This window comes from Aythya ferina (genome assembly GCF_964211825.1).
Source record: "Aythya ferina genome assembly, chromosome: 19".
Lineage (NCBI taxonomy): Eukaryota > Metazoa > Chordata > Aves > Anseriformes > Anatidae > Aythya > Aythya ferina.
In genome coordinates this window covers 1,488,033-1,503,525 of record NC_140309.1, presented here as the reverse complement: position 1 = coordinate 1,503,525, position 15,493 = coordinate 1,488,033, and the positions used below count along the sequence as shown (strand labels likewise).

The 15,493-nt window shown below is 52.9% G+C and overlaps 1 protein-coding gene across 3 annotated transcripts in view; it reads left to right on the top strand.

Annotated features, from left to right (window-relative positions):
- Positions 1-207: 207 nt before the first annotated feature.
- The window catches only part of STX1A (syntaxin 1A), a 109,858-nt gene continuing 94,572 nt past the window's right edge, over positions 208-15,493 (top strand). For all 3 annotated transcript variants that reach the window (XM_084492723.1, XM_084492722.1, XM_084492724.1), the window contains exon 1: positions 208-317. In XM_084492723.1, the coding sequence (XP_084348849.1) occupies positions 288-317 (30 nt within the window). In that variant the 5' untranslated portion in view covers positions 208-287. The remainder of the gene's footprint in view (positions 318-15,493) is intronic.

Sequence of the window (15,493 nt, the reverse complement as noted above, 5' to 3'; positions counted from 1 at the left end):
TGCCCTGCCCCACTGCTGTCCCAGCCCCTCCTGCGGGTGCCCTCCGGGCTGCAGAGTCTGCTGCACCCCCCGGTACGACCCCTCCAGGTGTGACCCGCTCCCAGCGTACCCCCACGCGTGGCACCCCTCAGCGCCACGCCGCTCTCGTGAGACCCCCCCCGCGAGCTGCGCCCCCGCCCTGGCCGCTCCCAGCGTCTCGGGGGCCGCTCCGCTCCGCCGGGCTGCGCGCATGTGCCGCGCCCGCCCCTCCCCCGAGCGGCGGCCGGGCTGAGCGGCGGCGGGGCGCGATGAAGGACCGGACCGGGGAGCTGCGCGCTGTAAGTGGGGGGCACGCGGCAGGACGGGGATCGCCTCGCCCCCGGTACCGAGCGGAGGCGCCGGGGGCGTCCTGGGTTCCCGGGGCCTGCGGAGCGCGGCCGCGATCTCCCCTCCCCCCCCCCCAACCCCTCCGGGCCGTGTCTCTGCACCGGCAGGGGGCCCCGGCCCCACCCGCCCCGGGGCGAGCCGGGTGCCGGGGGCGCGGGGCACGGAGCGGTCCCCGCGGGCCGGGCAGTGCGGCCGTTCCCTGAGGGCTCCCGCGGCGCCTCTGTCCGCCGCTGCCTCGTTTCAGGCCTTGGTGCCCGGTGCTCGTTCGAGGTGCTCGTCCAGCGCCCGCCGCCGCCGCACCTGCGGCCCCGCTGCTCGCCGAACACTTTTGGCTGTCGCGGCCGCTGCGGGACGGCATCTTGCCTTGTGGTCCTGCCCCGTGTGCCAGCTGTTCGGGAGGCCGGGTGAGCTCCCGTGGCCAAAAAACGGCTCGCTTCCACCTGGACTGGGTGTAGGCTATGTGGGGTGCTGGGTGCGGGGGCTGTCCCATGGCCCCTGCAGGCGGTGGCCTCTCCTTTCCTCTCGCGTTTTGCTTTTTCATCCCTCTTGCTCTGCTGATGTCATCTGGCCTGGGAAGAGCCTGGAGCTGCGCAGCCGTTCAGGTGTGGCCACGCGGGTGGGTGACATGAGTTGGCACCCTTGTCATGGAATGGGTGCTCGTCCCCCGTGGCAGGGCACTGCAGGATGCTTTGTGAGAGAGGAGGGAATGAGATGGGTGATGCGGCTGTGACACTGCATGAGGGTGACTTGAAACAGTATCAGAAATGCACCAGGAGCGTCAGCAAACATTCACCTGGCAGGTCCTGTGCTCTAAAAATAACCATTCCCAGCTTGGCTGTTTCAGGTTTTGCACTGTGCCATAAACCAAGGGCTTTGCTTGGGCTGGCAGGTCTCGTAGCTCCAGACAAAGATGCATGTTGGGGCTGAGTGTTGTCTGGAGAGACCTAGCTGAGGCCACCTGAAATGGGAGGCTGGCTTTGTCTGGAAGGTGCCAGGAATACAGAGCTCTCCTACCGGTGACGCCAGTGAGGTGAAGAGGGGGTGGCTGTAGATGCTTGAGGAGGAAGGGGCTATAAAAAGAAAATCTGCACCCTTCCTGCTCAGCCTGGGTGCTTGGAAAGCACCCAAACAAGGGACTCTTTCTCCATGAACAGTGCAGGCTGTGGAAACAGAATTGGAAAATAGGCTTTTTAATAATAATAGTGAAACCCAGCTCTGTAAGTGTCTTCTTGGCAGCCAGTGCTGGCTGAGAAGTGATGCTGTAGAGTATTTTAAAATCTCTCCATTCCTTTAAATATCTTAAACAAAAACAAAAACCATGCTGCTTTTTGCATTAGGAGATTTTTGCATCTCTCCTGCAGATGATCCTTACTCAGCGGTGGCATGAAGTACCTCCAGCCATAACACTGAAGGGTCTGCAGCCCCTGCGTGCAGGAGCTTTTCTGGGGCTGTTTCTGGCACCTGCTGGGGGGGAGGGTAGGGGGACACACTGCCTGTGCCCCTGCACTCAGAGGGGTCCGCGTGGGGCTGCTGGGTACAGTGCTCGGCTCGGGGTGTGTAGGTGCCCCGGGGCTGAACAGAGGTGTGTGCTGTGGCTGGCTTAGAGCCTGCCAGGGCTGCATGAGCAGGGCAGCACATGAGAAGTTCTGGTATAGAGCCGTGCTGGCAGGAGGGGTGTGTTCCGGTATGGGGCGTTGGGGCCCACTTTGTGCTAATGATCTGCTGCCTGTAGCCAGCCTTGTTAACAGCCTCAGACAATTCCTCCCTGTTTTAATACAGCATCTAAATTCTGCCAGGGAGATGATTTAAAAGAAGAAAAAAGCTGTCTTTTTTGGAGTTGAGGAGGGGATGCAGGGCTTTTGCTGCTGTGCAGAACATGAGCTTCCTATCTTAATGGGATTTTTAAAATGATGCTTGACGTTCAACATGCTGATCTGTGTCTTTTCTGAACCTTTGGACCCTGATTGTTTTCAAACTCATTTTAGCATATCTGGTGCTTGGAGGTGGCAGCACTCCCAGGCCTGCTCTGAACTGCCTTGGAACAGGGAAACTTACATTTGCAAAGTGTACTCTGCTATGGAGGAGGAACAACCTGCAGGCCTGATTGTGGAAGATGACCAGCAGAGCTCTGTGCTCTTTGTAGGTGGTTCCCACATGCCATTGAGGCCAACAGGAGCAAACCTGTTTGCCCTGAGCCTGGATTTGGCCCTCTGCTTGACGAGTGCAGATTAACACCTGCCCCGTAGTGTGTTGAAGTCCTGGCCTGTGGGGTGTCCTTCGTGGCTGATGGCACAACCCTATCTCCTGAGTACTCCCGACCTGTGCTGTGTCAGCGCTGTTCTGCTTTGTTGGGTGTTTTAGGGGCTGCTTGGCAAGCCAGGTCCTCTTGTCGTGTTGTCACCTTATTGTAGCTGGGATTTGTCTCTGTGTTACTGGGCAGGAAGAAATGCACCCCGCCTTGCTGCATGAAGAGATTCAACATGACATCTAGGTCAGCCCTAAAGACACTCTGGCCTCCTGCAGGAGGTGTGTCCTCCCAGCAACAGAACTGCATCTTCTCTGCAGCGGTGTTTGTTGGGGATCCCCAGCTGCTGGAGTGGGGAGCAGCTACCTGTGATGGGGCCAGGCTGCTGCTGCAGGGGGTGAGGAGGAGCCTTCAGATCCCGCCAATGTGAGTGTGAGCAGTGGTTGTTCAGGGGGATAATGCCAGCAGGCCATGATGGCCTGTCACTGCCGCGTAGTACATCTGTGCTAAATGCACAAAGCTCTGCTGTCAGCAGGGCTCAACATCAGGGGTGCCGTGGGGCCGTGAGACCAGGGCTGGCGTGTGTGTGCAGGGCTTCTAGAGTCACGTGGTGTGCCATCCCCCAGGGAGCCAATGGGTCTACTAGGGTGTGAGGCTTTGCGATCTCTGGGGTGCAAGACAGGTCCAAATGGTAAAATGAATGTGAGGAGAGCAGGAGGAGGTGAGGGATAGCAAGCATCAGGCCATGAAGGTGGTGTTTGGGAATTCCTGGTCCCTGAGTGCTCCATTTCTTGCTGAGTGTGGCTTGCTTCCCCCCTGTTGAAGTAGAGAGATGGCTGCGCAAACCTGGTTGGGTGGGGGTCCCTGTCTCTGGACAAATGCCATGTACTCGGCACTGTGCGCAGTTAAGAAATGTGTGTCTAGGTGATTTCAGGAGGACAGGACTCAGCTTTCAGCTTTTCATGCAGACAATTAGGTTTTCTAATATTTATAGATCTTTGATGACCATGTTAGTTGTTATTCTCTAACAGGGCTGGGAAGGACCATTTGTCGGTCGACAGATCCTTTCCTTGTTTCCTACCAGAAGGTGCTTGCCTGATGTCTTATTATGCAGTGGCCTGAGAAAGTGGTCCTTGAGATGTTGAAATGGATGCTGCTCAAAGAGCATGTTCAGGTGCTGAGTGGGGAGAGGTTGACAAGGAGACTGCGCTTGTGGGATGTTGTCCAGGCTTGTCAGGTTTCCATGCCAGCAGAAGCTTCACCAGTGTGACAAAGACCTTCTTTGGAGCAGCATCAGGAGAGAAGAGCAGCCTGTGTCTGGCTGAACCCTCACCCCAGAGGCAGAGATATGGACCTCATGTACATGGCATTTACCTGCTGGTGGGACTGTGTGTCTGTTTGGAATTGGGTACACATGCAGGGGTTTGTAGGGCCAAAGCCTCAGTGGTTGCTTGTAGCCTACAGCAGTACATGAAGTGAGTGTAAAATTTCTGGTGATCTTCTGATTGAGTCTGAAGACCCTCCTTCCTCAAGTGACATTCATTGAGAACAACCCCGTGGGAGGTAGAAGAGTTGCTCTTTAATGTCTAGTGTTCATTTCCCATCATGCTGCGTTTCAGAGCCGAGGCATGTCCCAAACTGTGGCAGTCACTTTCCTGGCGCTGGCTGGCGGTGGAGGCAGTGCAGCCCTCATGCCCAGCCTGCTGGCAGTGGCAGCAGTGGGACTTTGTGTGGCTGGGAATAGCACATCTCTGTGGGCTTCTTCCATGTCAGTGGGAGAGATGTGGGGATGTGGCCCGCTTGTACACGTTTCTGTTCCATAAAACTGGGTTTGCCTTTCTCAGGAGGTGTCCATGCATTTGTATGATAGCATCCTTCCCACAACAGGATGGAAGCACCTCATTCCTGTCAATGTTGCGTCCCTATTTCATGTGGCCTCCTGTGTGTGGAAGCTGTGGGGAGGAGTACGTTAAAATAAAAGCAGAAAGCAAGGCCAGCCTCAGGTCTGGCTCTGCAGATCCACACTGTTTTCTTCTGCAGCAGCTAGAATCTGCATCTCAGCCCCCTTGTATGCTTTGACTTGCAACTGGGCCTTGTGCCATCTCTTGTCATTGGTAATACATTGATGCTCCTGTAGATGATTTTTTCTCTTGCAGGTACAATAGTAAAGTCGTCTGAAGTTGCTCTTTTTAACAGGAGTTGTGTGCCTTTGTTCTCTGTTTGGACAGGGAGATGTTTCCGTAGCACAGAATTGTCAAACTCCAGTATACAAAACTCACCATTGACCCTGTGAATAGATGTATTTGCTTATTTAAATACTGTCTTCTTTTCCTTAATTTTTAATAACCCTAATAACCCTTTATGTATGTATTTATTTATTTATTTTTACTCCTCTTGGTTGCATACCATGCTTTCAAGCTCTTCTGTTTGACCAGAAGGGTGATGTCGATAATTCAGCTTCACTCTGTCCTTCACCCATGTTGGAGCCGGGCTTGTTGCGTGGAGCACCAACAGAGCTGTGTGCTCCATGTGACATCTGCAGCAGCCAAAGCTGCACAGGCTGGCTGCAGCTTTGTGGCGCAGCTGGGGAGGCAGGTGGTGGTCCTTTTGTGGGATCTGAAGGGAAGAAAGCTGCTCAGGAAGGGTGTGTACTGACCACCTTTGGGCCATGCCTGGCCCTGCTGTGTCCCCGCGGTGCTGCTGTCTGCAGCAGGGCAGCTGCTACATTGGCTTGTTTGTGAGGTCTGCAGAACTGGAGGAGGTGAAGCATGGGTAGTCACTGTTCCTTGGGGTCTACTGGCTGTATGAGCAGGATGTGCTGAGAAATGACCGATGTGACATGAGCGAGCCCACAGCAGTGCGTGCGCCACCGGACTTGCGTGCTGTCCTTTTGGAGCATAGTTCTGCTCCCCAGCAGTTGTGGGATCCCACATGCAGGCATGTCTCTGCTGCTGTGACAGCCCTGCTTCGGGCAAGCCAAGGAACAGCTGAAATCAAGAAGACCCCCTGACATGCTTTCCATAGTCTGGTATGCAAAGCCCATGTTGAGACCCCAGTCTCTGGGTCATCTCTGGACAATGTTTCATGTCCCCTTCCTGGGAGGTTTGCAGGGAAGTGGGAACACAGGAAGTAGGATAGAGGCACAGGGGGGTATGGAGTCATGGAGGCCTCAAGGGGCCTGCCTGTGCCGTGCCCTCGCAGGAGGCACAGCACAGCCAGCACAGGGCATGCATCCCTTTCACGTCTCACAGTCCCCAGTGAGTATCACACTGTCACTGTGGCCCCTATGGATCACAAGGAGTGGCCACATCCAATGGGCAGTCGCAGCCTGAATCCCGAGGTGCTTACGCTGTGCAGGGCAGCAACTGGCACTGTCCTTGGGGTGAGCTGAGGGCTCGTGGCAGAGAGGATGCCTTTTTCCCTGTCTCAGCCTCTGCTGGCACCATCCTTGGAGGGGCTGGAAAAGCAAGACGCTGAGTCCCGGCGTCCTGGGGAAGGGTGGCACTGTCTGCTTGAAAGCTCTTGTCGAGACTCTGGGGGCTTGGTGGTGCTGCTGAATTTAGCCAGAGGTCAGAAATATTCCTTGCCACCTGAAACTTTGTGCCACAATGTGAATGTGATGTGATCTTTTTGGGCTTCAGTAAAGCTTTTGACACAGGTTCCCATAGGATTCTACTGGACAAAATGTCCAGCATACAGCTAAACAAAAACATCATACCATGGGTGAGCAGTTGGCTGATGGGCAGGGCTCAAAGGGTTGTGGTAAATGGGGCCACATCAGGCTGGCTGCCAGTCACCAGTGGGGTCCCCCAGGGTTCCATTTCAGGGCCGGCCCTCTTCAATGTTTTTATAAGCGATGTGGATGTAGGACTAGAAGGTGTTTTTGAGCAAATTTGCTGATGACACTAAACTTGGAGAAGCTGTAGACTCTGTTGAAGGTGGAAAGGCCTTGCAGAGAGATCTGAACAGATTGGAGAGCTGGGCGATCACCAACCGCATGAAGCTTAACAAGAGCAAGTGTCGGGTCCTGCACCTGGGACGGGGCAACCCTGGCTATATGTACAGACTGGTTGATGAGACGCTGGAGAGCAGCCCCACAGAGAGGGATCTGGGGGTTGTGGTTGATAACAAGATGGACATGAGCCAGCAGTGTGCCAGCAGTGTGCCAGCAGCCAGGAGGGCCAACCGTATCCTGGGATGCATCAAGCACAGCATCACTGGTTGGTCGAGGGAGGTTATTGTCCCGCTCTACTCTGCGCTGGTGCGGCCTCACCTCAAGCACTGTGTGCAGTTCTGGGCACCACAGTACAAAAAAAAAACATTAAACTGTTGGAGAGTGTCCAGAGGAGGGCTACAAAGATGGTGAAGGGCCTAGAGGGGAAGACATATGAGGAGCAGCTGAGGTCACTGGGCCTGTTCAGCCTGGAAAAGAGGAGGCTGAGAGGAGACCTCATTGCAGTCTACAGCTTCCTCATGAGGGGGAGTGGAGGGGCAGGTGCCGGTCTATTCTCTTTAATGACCAGTGATAGGACCCGTGGGAATGTTGCCAAGCTGTGGCAGGGGAGGTTCAGGCTAGACATCAGGAAGAGGTTCTTCACCGAGAGGGTTGTCACACACTGGAACAGGCTCCCCAGGGAAGTAGTCACTGCACCGAGCCTGTTGGAGTTTAAGAAGCATTTGGACTGTGCTCTCAGTCATACGGTCTGAATTCTGATTTTCGGGTAGACCTGTGTGGACCCAGGAGTTGGACTCAATGATCCTTGTGGGTCCCTTCCAACTTGGGATATTCTATGATTCTATGAATGCAGAAAATGAGGCATTGCGTTTGCAAGCCATATATATTTGCTTGAAATAAAGCCTCAGGCAGAGGCAGCGATGCAGCTGGCACCTTAGCCCCCTTGGTTGATTTCACCAGAAGAGATGAGAAAATCAGTGCAGTCCATAAAAACGACAACTGTCAAATGAGACTGCACTGGCTATAAACATGACAATGAATTTCTTTGGTGCCTTTGTCTAGATTGTAAAGGAAGCTTAAGCACGATTCAGGAGAGACACCAGTCCTCCCAGAAGGCAAAGATGAAATGTCTTCTGGAAAAATGAAATGAACATTTGTTTTGTACATCACATACTGCATGTCTGACAGGACTTGATGGAAGATCTGAAAATAAAAGCAGACAAAAAGAAAGATTTAATATTAAAGAATTTCTAACAGACATCACAGCAGGATGGGAAATGGCCGAAGCTAACATCAGAAAACTCACACAACATGGACAGAAGATTTATTTTTTTTTAAGTTAGTCCTTATGAAAATAAGCTTGAGCCTGTAAACATCCACTAAAAACTGAAACACTGTACTATTAAGGGAAAGACTCATGAAGAAAGCTTATTTCTGCCCTGCAGCAGACTGATGTGATGCAGCCTCAGTCTGTTCTCTTGTGCCAAACAGCGGCAGCAAAGACAGCCCAATGGCTTCCGCACAGAATGCGGCAGGGAGGAGAAACCTCTCTCAATTAAAGGGAAACACTGGTGTAAGAACAAATTAACATTAAACTCCTCACAAATAATTCTGGGCAGGAAATTTGGAATTTGTAACCCACTCAGGACTGTAGCACAGCAACAACAGTCCAATAGCAGCAAAGCCAAACCACATTGTTTGTGGCTGTGAAACAGGTCAGTGAGGTCACGGGCAGTAGCACAGCCTTGATGTGCCCATGTGCACACAGCAACAGCCTCAGGGAATGCACTGAGGTGCCTCGGAGAGCTGTGCAGGCCAACAGACAGGGTCAACGGACAGGATGGCAAAAATAACCAGGAAAGCTGGTTCCAAGACAAAATGGACTGTCACACCTGGCTCAGTGTCTTCATTACTGTCACACGTTTGGTTCAAAGGCAAGAGTAGCCAGGGTTGCCCTTCAGGAACATTTTCACACGGCTCCTCCTCTCCCAGATTTGCTGTGCTGCCATCCCTGCGCCCAGCAGCAGAGAGGGCACCGGCCTCCAGGGTGAGGGGACAGCCTGTTGCCTTATGGAGGACCAAGGAAACCCAGATGTGGACTTGGTAACCCCCTGAGCTGGGTGGCTTCACTCATCCACGTGAATTGCCTCTAAAAACGTGACACACTCTCAGGTTTGACAGGAGGTCAGGGAGGACCTCATCAATGTCCATAAATACCTGACAGGAGGGTGCAAAGAGGACAGAGCCAGGCTCCTTTCAGAGGTGCCCAGTGCCTGGACCACAGGCAGAATAGGCTCTGTCTGACCATCAGGAAGCACTTGTGTGCTGTGCGAGTGACCAAGCACTGGCATAGGCTGCCAAAAGAGGTTGTGGATCTCACCCTTGGAGGCCTTCAAAAGCCACCTGGATGTGGTCCTTGACAATGTGCTCTGGGTGGCCCTGCTTGAGCAGGGTTGGACCAGAAGTACCCAGAGGTCCCTGCCAACTTCAGCCATTCTGTGACCTCTGCCACACAAGTCACCTCAAGCTACTGCTGAAGCCACTTCACCAGAAATGCATCAGCTTTAACACGCTCTCTACAAATCTAACCCCCAGTGCAGAGGTTTGCCATCAGCTTCCCCTGGTTTACAAAAAGAACCTGGACAAGTTTGTCCTTTCTCCACTGGCAGTGCCAGTACCATAATACCGCAGCTTGGCGACTGAGATCTGACACCCAAAGGAAGATGTTTGCCTAAAAATACACCATACCCAATCAGCTAAATCAGCTTCCCTGTACAGCAGCACACAGCTTTCCCAGAAGATAATGCCAAGAGTCACACTGCTCAGTGTCCTACTCAGCAGGCAACCCACTCACAGCGAGGCCAATCCACCCCAGCTGGAGTTGACTGGGATGGCAGTGCAGGTATTCAGAATGAGGCAGGACAATGCGGGCTCCTCTCAAGGCTGCCCAGCTCACTCAACACCTCACAGAGAAAAGCACTGCAGGAAAGCCAAAATGTTTTTAGAACTTTGGCTGGTGCTGTGAGGAAGGCAGAGCTTGCTGTGCTGCTGTTTTGTTTTGCAAAAGAAGCAAATAATAGTATTTATTTATGACATTCCTAATGGACAACACAGGTATGCAGTTCAAGATGGGTGCCAAAACTAAAGTAAACCACAATGAACCCACTCATCACAAACCAAACCCCAAAGATGCCACTGGATGCTTCACCAGTGAAGCCTGTCACCTGAAGCACTGTGCACAGCACCAGTGTCAGTCCTGCAAATTTGAGGCTTCAAAGAAGCTTTCTCCACAATGTGACTTGCTGGCTTTCACAATCAGTAGCACAGGGAAGGTGCAAAGAAGTGTAGCAAAGAAAGGCAGCACCTGCTGCAGGAGTGGTAGATGGTGCCTGTGTATTCACACCTGCACTATCCAGATGCCACAGTGAGATGTGCCACATGCCCATCCTCAGCTGTCAGCAAACACACTGGTCCCCACCTGGGGGAAAGTGCCCACCCTTCAGACAGCACCACCTGCAGCGAGCCAGAAGAGCCCAACATCAGCTCACTGCCACCACTCTGCTCCACGCTCCCACCCAGGCAAAGCCAGCAGTGCTTGATTGGCCATGGGCTCATCCCCTGTCACCCAGTGCCACCCCCAGGGGCTCATCCTTTGCAGCCACAGCCAGCCATTCCGCTCGCTGATGGCACATGCACAGGCTGTTTGCAGCACATTGCCCCTGCTGCTCTGAAAGCCATTCCAACCTTTGCCCTTCCAGAGTTGGCTCTTTATATTTCTTTAAGTAAAAACGCTCTCCTTGGCCTTATGCCTGGTCTGATATTCACACCGCATTGCCCTGTTTCTGTTTCCCAAGCCACCTGCTCCCCATGTGTTTGCCTTAAGGATGATAATGCAGACTCAGCAGTCAGAGGACATCCAAATGACCATTCCTACATTTTCACTCAGGTGACCATCTGAAGCCAAGGCAGCATGGCGCACTCAGTCTTCCTGGGTCCTGCACTTGTGCTTACTCTCCTCCTTTTTGTTAATATACATAATTTTCTGGAAGTAGCAATTTATCATAGTATTTAGCTTAATGAGCCCTACCATACATCTTCTTAAACTCCAACAGGCTCGGTGCAGTGACTACTTCCCTGGGGAGCCTGTTCCAGTGTGTGACAACCCTCTCGGTGAAGAACCTCTTCCTGATGTCTAGCCTGAACCTCCCCTGCCACAGCTTGGCAACATTCCCACGGGTCCTATCACTGGTCATTAAAGAGAATAGACCGGCACCTGCCCCTCCACTCCCCCTCATGAGGAAGCTGTAGACTGCAATGAGGTCTCCTCTCAGCCTCCTCTTTTCCAGGCTGAACAGGCCCAGTGACCTCAGCTGCTCCTCATATGTCTTCCCCTCTAGGCCCTTCACCATCTTTGTAGCCCTCCTCTGGACACTCTCCAACAGTTTAATGTTTTTTTTTTGTACTGTGGTGCCCAGAACTGCACACAGTGCTTGAGGTGAGGCCGCACCAGCGCAGAGTAGAGCGGGACAATAACCTCCCTCGACCAACCAGTGATGCTGTGCTTGATGCATCCCAGGATACGGTTGGCCCTCCTGGCTGCTGGCACACTGCTGGCACACTGCTGGCTCATGTCCATCTTGTTATCAACCACAACCCCCAGATCCCTCTCTGTGGGGCTGCTCTCCAGCGTCTCATCAACCAGTCTGTACATATAGCCAGGGTTGCCCCGTCCCAGGTGCAGGACCCGACACTTGCTCTTGTTAAGCTTCATGCGGTTGGTGATCGCCCAGCTCTCCAATCTGTTCAGATCTCTCTGCAAGGCCTTTCCACCTTCAACAGAGTCTACAGCTTCTCCAAGTTTAGTGTCATCAGCAAATTTGCTCAAAAACACCTTCTAGTCCTACATCCACATCGCTTATAAAAACATTGAAGAGGGCCGGCCCTGAAATGGAACCCTGGGGGACCCCACTGGTGACTGGCAGCCAGCCTGATGTGGCCCCATTTACCACAACCCTTTGAGCCCTGCCCATCAGCCAACTGCTCACCCATGGTATGATGTTTTTGTTTAGCTGTATGCTGGACATTTTGTCCAGTAGAATCCTATGGGAACCTGTGTCAAAAGCTTTACTGAAGCCCAAAAAGATCACATCACATTCACATTGTGGCACAAAGTTTCAGGTGGCAAGGAATATTTCTGACCTCTGGCTAAATTCAGCAGCACCACCAAGCCCCCAGAGTCTCGACAAGAGCTTTCAAGCAGACAGTGCCACCCTTCCCCAGGACGCCGGGACTCAGCGTCTTGCTTTTCCAGCCCCTCCAAGGATGGTGCCAGCAGAGGCTGAGACAGGGAAAAAGGCATCCTCTCTGCCACGAGCCCTCAGCTCACCCCAAGGACAGTGCCAGTTGCTGCCCTGCACAGCGTAAGCACCTCGGGATTCAGGCTGCGACTGCCCATTGGATGTGGCCACTCCTTGTGATCCATAGGGGCCACAGTGACAGTGTGATACTCACTGGGGACTGTGAGACGTGAAAGGGATGCATGCCCTGTGCTGGCTGTGCTGTGCCTCCTGCGAGGGCACGGCACAGGCAGGCCCCTTGAGGCCTCCATGACTCCATACCCCCCTGTGCCTCTATCCTACTTCCTGTGTTCCCACTTCCCTGCAAACCTCCCAGGAAGGGGACATGAAACATTGTCCAGAGATGACCCAGAGACTGGGGTCTCAACATGGGCTTTGCATACCAGACTATGGAAAGCATGTCAGGGGGTCTTCTTGATTTCAGCTGTTCCTTGGCTTGCCCGAAGCAGGGCTGTCACAGCAGCAGAGACATGCCTGCATGTGGGATCCCACAACTGCTGGGGAGCAGAACTATGCTCCAAAAGGACAGCACGCAAGTCCGGTGGCGCACGCACTGCTGTGGGCTCGCTCATGTCACATCGGTCATTTCTCAGCACATCCTGCTCATACAGCCAGTAGACCCCAAGGAACAGTGACTACCCATGCTTCACCTCCTCCAGTTCTGCAGACCTCACAAACAAGCCAATGTAGCAGCTGCCCTGCTGCAGACAGCAGCACCGCGGGGACACAGCAGGGCCAGGCATGGCCCAAAGGTGGTCAGTACACACCCTTCCTGAGCAGCTTTCTTCCCTTCAGATCCCACAAAAGGACCACCACCTGCCTCCCCAGCTGCGCCACAAAGCTGCAGCCAGCCTGTGCAGCTTTGGCTGCTGCAGATGTCACATGGAGCACACAGCTCTGTTGGTGCTCCACGCAACAAGCCCGGCTCCAACATGGGTGAAGGACAGAGTGAAGCTGAATTATCGACATCACCCTTCTGGTCAAACAGAAGAGCTTGAAAGCATGGTATGCAACCAAGAGGAGTAAAAATAAATAAATAAATACATACATAAAGGGTTATTAGGGTTATTAAAAATTAAGGAAAAGAAGACAGTATTTAAATAAGCAAATACATCTATTCACAGGGTCAATGGTGAGTTTTGTATACTGGAGTTTGACAATTCTGTGCTACGGAAACATCTCCCTGTCCAAACAGAGAACAAAGGCACACAACTCCTGTTAAAAAGAGCAACTTCAGACGACTTTACTATTGTACCTGCAAGAGAAAAAATCATCTACAGGAGCATCAATGTATTACCAATGACAAGAGATGGCACAAGGCCCAGTTGCAAGTCAAAGCATACAAGGGGGCTGAGATGCAGATTCTAGCTGCTGCAGAAGAAAACAGTGTGGATCTGCAGAGCCAGACCTGAGGCTGGCCTTGCTTTCTGCTTTTATTTTAACGTACTCCTCCCCACAGCTTCCACACACAGGAGGCCACATGAAATAGGGACGCAACATTGACAGGAATGAGGTGCTTCCATCCTGTTGTGGGAAGGATGCTATCATACAAATGCATGGACACCTCCTGAGAAAGGCAAACCCAGTTTTATGGAACAGAAACGTGTACAAGCGGGCCACATCCCCACATCTCTCCCACTGACATGGAAGAAGCCCACAGAGATGTGCTATTCCCAGCCACACAAAGTCCCACTGCTGCCACTGCCAGCAGGCTGGGCATGAGGGCTGCACTGCCTCCACCGCCAGCCAGCGCCAGGAAAGTGACTGCCACAGTTTGGGACATGCCTCGGCTCTGAAACGCAGCATGATGGGAAATGAACACTAGACATTAAAGAGCAACTCTTCTACCTCCCACGGGGTTGTTCTCAATGAATGTCACTTGAGGAAGGAGGGTCTTCAGACTCAATCAGAAGATCACCAGAAATTTTACACTCACTTCATGTACTGCTGTAGGCTACAAGCAACCACTGAGGCTTTGGCCCTACAAACCCCTGCATGTGTACCCAATTCCAAACAGACACACAGTCCCACCAGCAGGTAAATGCCATGTACATGAGGTCCATATCTCTGCCTCCGGGGTGAGGGTTCAGCCAGACACAGGCTGCTCTTCTCTCCTGATGCTGCTCCAAAGAAGGTCTTTGTCACACTGGTGAAGCTTCTGCTGGCATGGAAACCTGACAAGCCTGGACAACATCCCACAAGCGCAGTCTCCTTGTCAACCTCTCCCCACTCAGCACCTGAACATGCTCTTTGAGCAGCATCCATTTCAACATCTCAAGGACCACTTTCTCAGGCCACTGCATAATAAGACATCAGGCAAGCACCTTCTGGTAGGAAACAAGGAAAGGATCTGTCGACCGACAAATGGTCCTTCCCAGCCCTGTTAGAGAATAACAACTAACATGGTCATCAAAGATCTATAAATATTAGAAAACCTAATTGTCTGCATGAAAAGCTGAAAGCTGAGTCCTGTCCTCCTGAAATCACCTAGACACACATTTCTTAACTGCGCACAGTGCCGAGTACATGGCATTTGTCCAGAGACAGGGACCCCCACCCAACCAGGTTTGCGCAGCCATCTCTCTACTTCAACAGGGGGGAAGCAAGCCACACTCAGCAAGAAATGGAGCACTCAGGGACCAGGAATTCCCAAACACCACCTTCATGGCCTGATGCTTGCTATCCCTCACCTCCTCCTGCTCTCCTCACATTCATTTTACCATTTGGACCTGTCTTGCACCCCAGAGATCGCAAAGCCTCACACCCTAGTAGACCCATTGGCTCCCTGGGGGATGGCACACCACGTGACTCTAGAAGCCCTGCACACACACGCCAGCCCTGGTCTCACGGCCCCACGGCACCCCTGATGTTGAGCCCTGCTGACAGCAGAGCTTTGTGCATTTAGCACAGATGTACTATGCGAGAAGACCGAGGGAGACCTCATTAATGTGTATAAATATCTGAGGGGAGGGTGTCAAGAAGATGATTTTAGTCTCTTCTCAGTTGTTCCCAGTGACAGGACGAGAGACAATGGGCACAAACTGAAGCACAGGAGGTTCTGACTCCAAATGAGGGGGCACATCTTTACTGGGAGGGTGACAGAGCACTACAACAGGTTGCCCAGTGAGGTTGTGGTGTCTCCTCCTCTGGAGATAATCAAAACCCACCTGGATGCTATCCTGTGCAAGGTGCTTTAGGTGATCCTGCTCGGCAGGCATTTGGACCAGATGATCTTCAGAGGTCCCTTCAAACCCCGTGCATTCTGTGATTCTGTAAAAGGAGGCAGCAGTTGTTGTGGCATTTTTTTTCCTTCCTTTGTGCCTTTGTGAAGCTTGCATTACCTTTGGTGGACATGAGGTAGCACATGACATGGGACCCCACTGTCATGCATGACATGTGGTAGCAGGAGGCAGGGAAGGGGCTGGCTGCCTCCCGTGTGCTGCCTGGTACAGGCATTTCCTAGGAAGAGTTTGGCTTGCAGGCTGGGGGTGCTGCTGATGGGGCTCATCAGATGATGGGGCTTGGCACTGTCCCTCAGGGCACAGAGGTAGCCAGCGGTAGGTAGCCAAG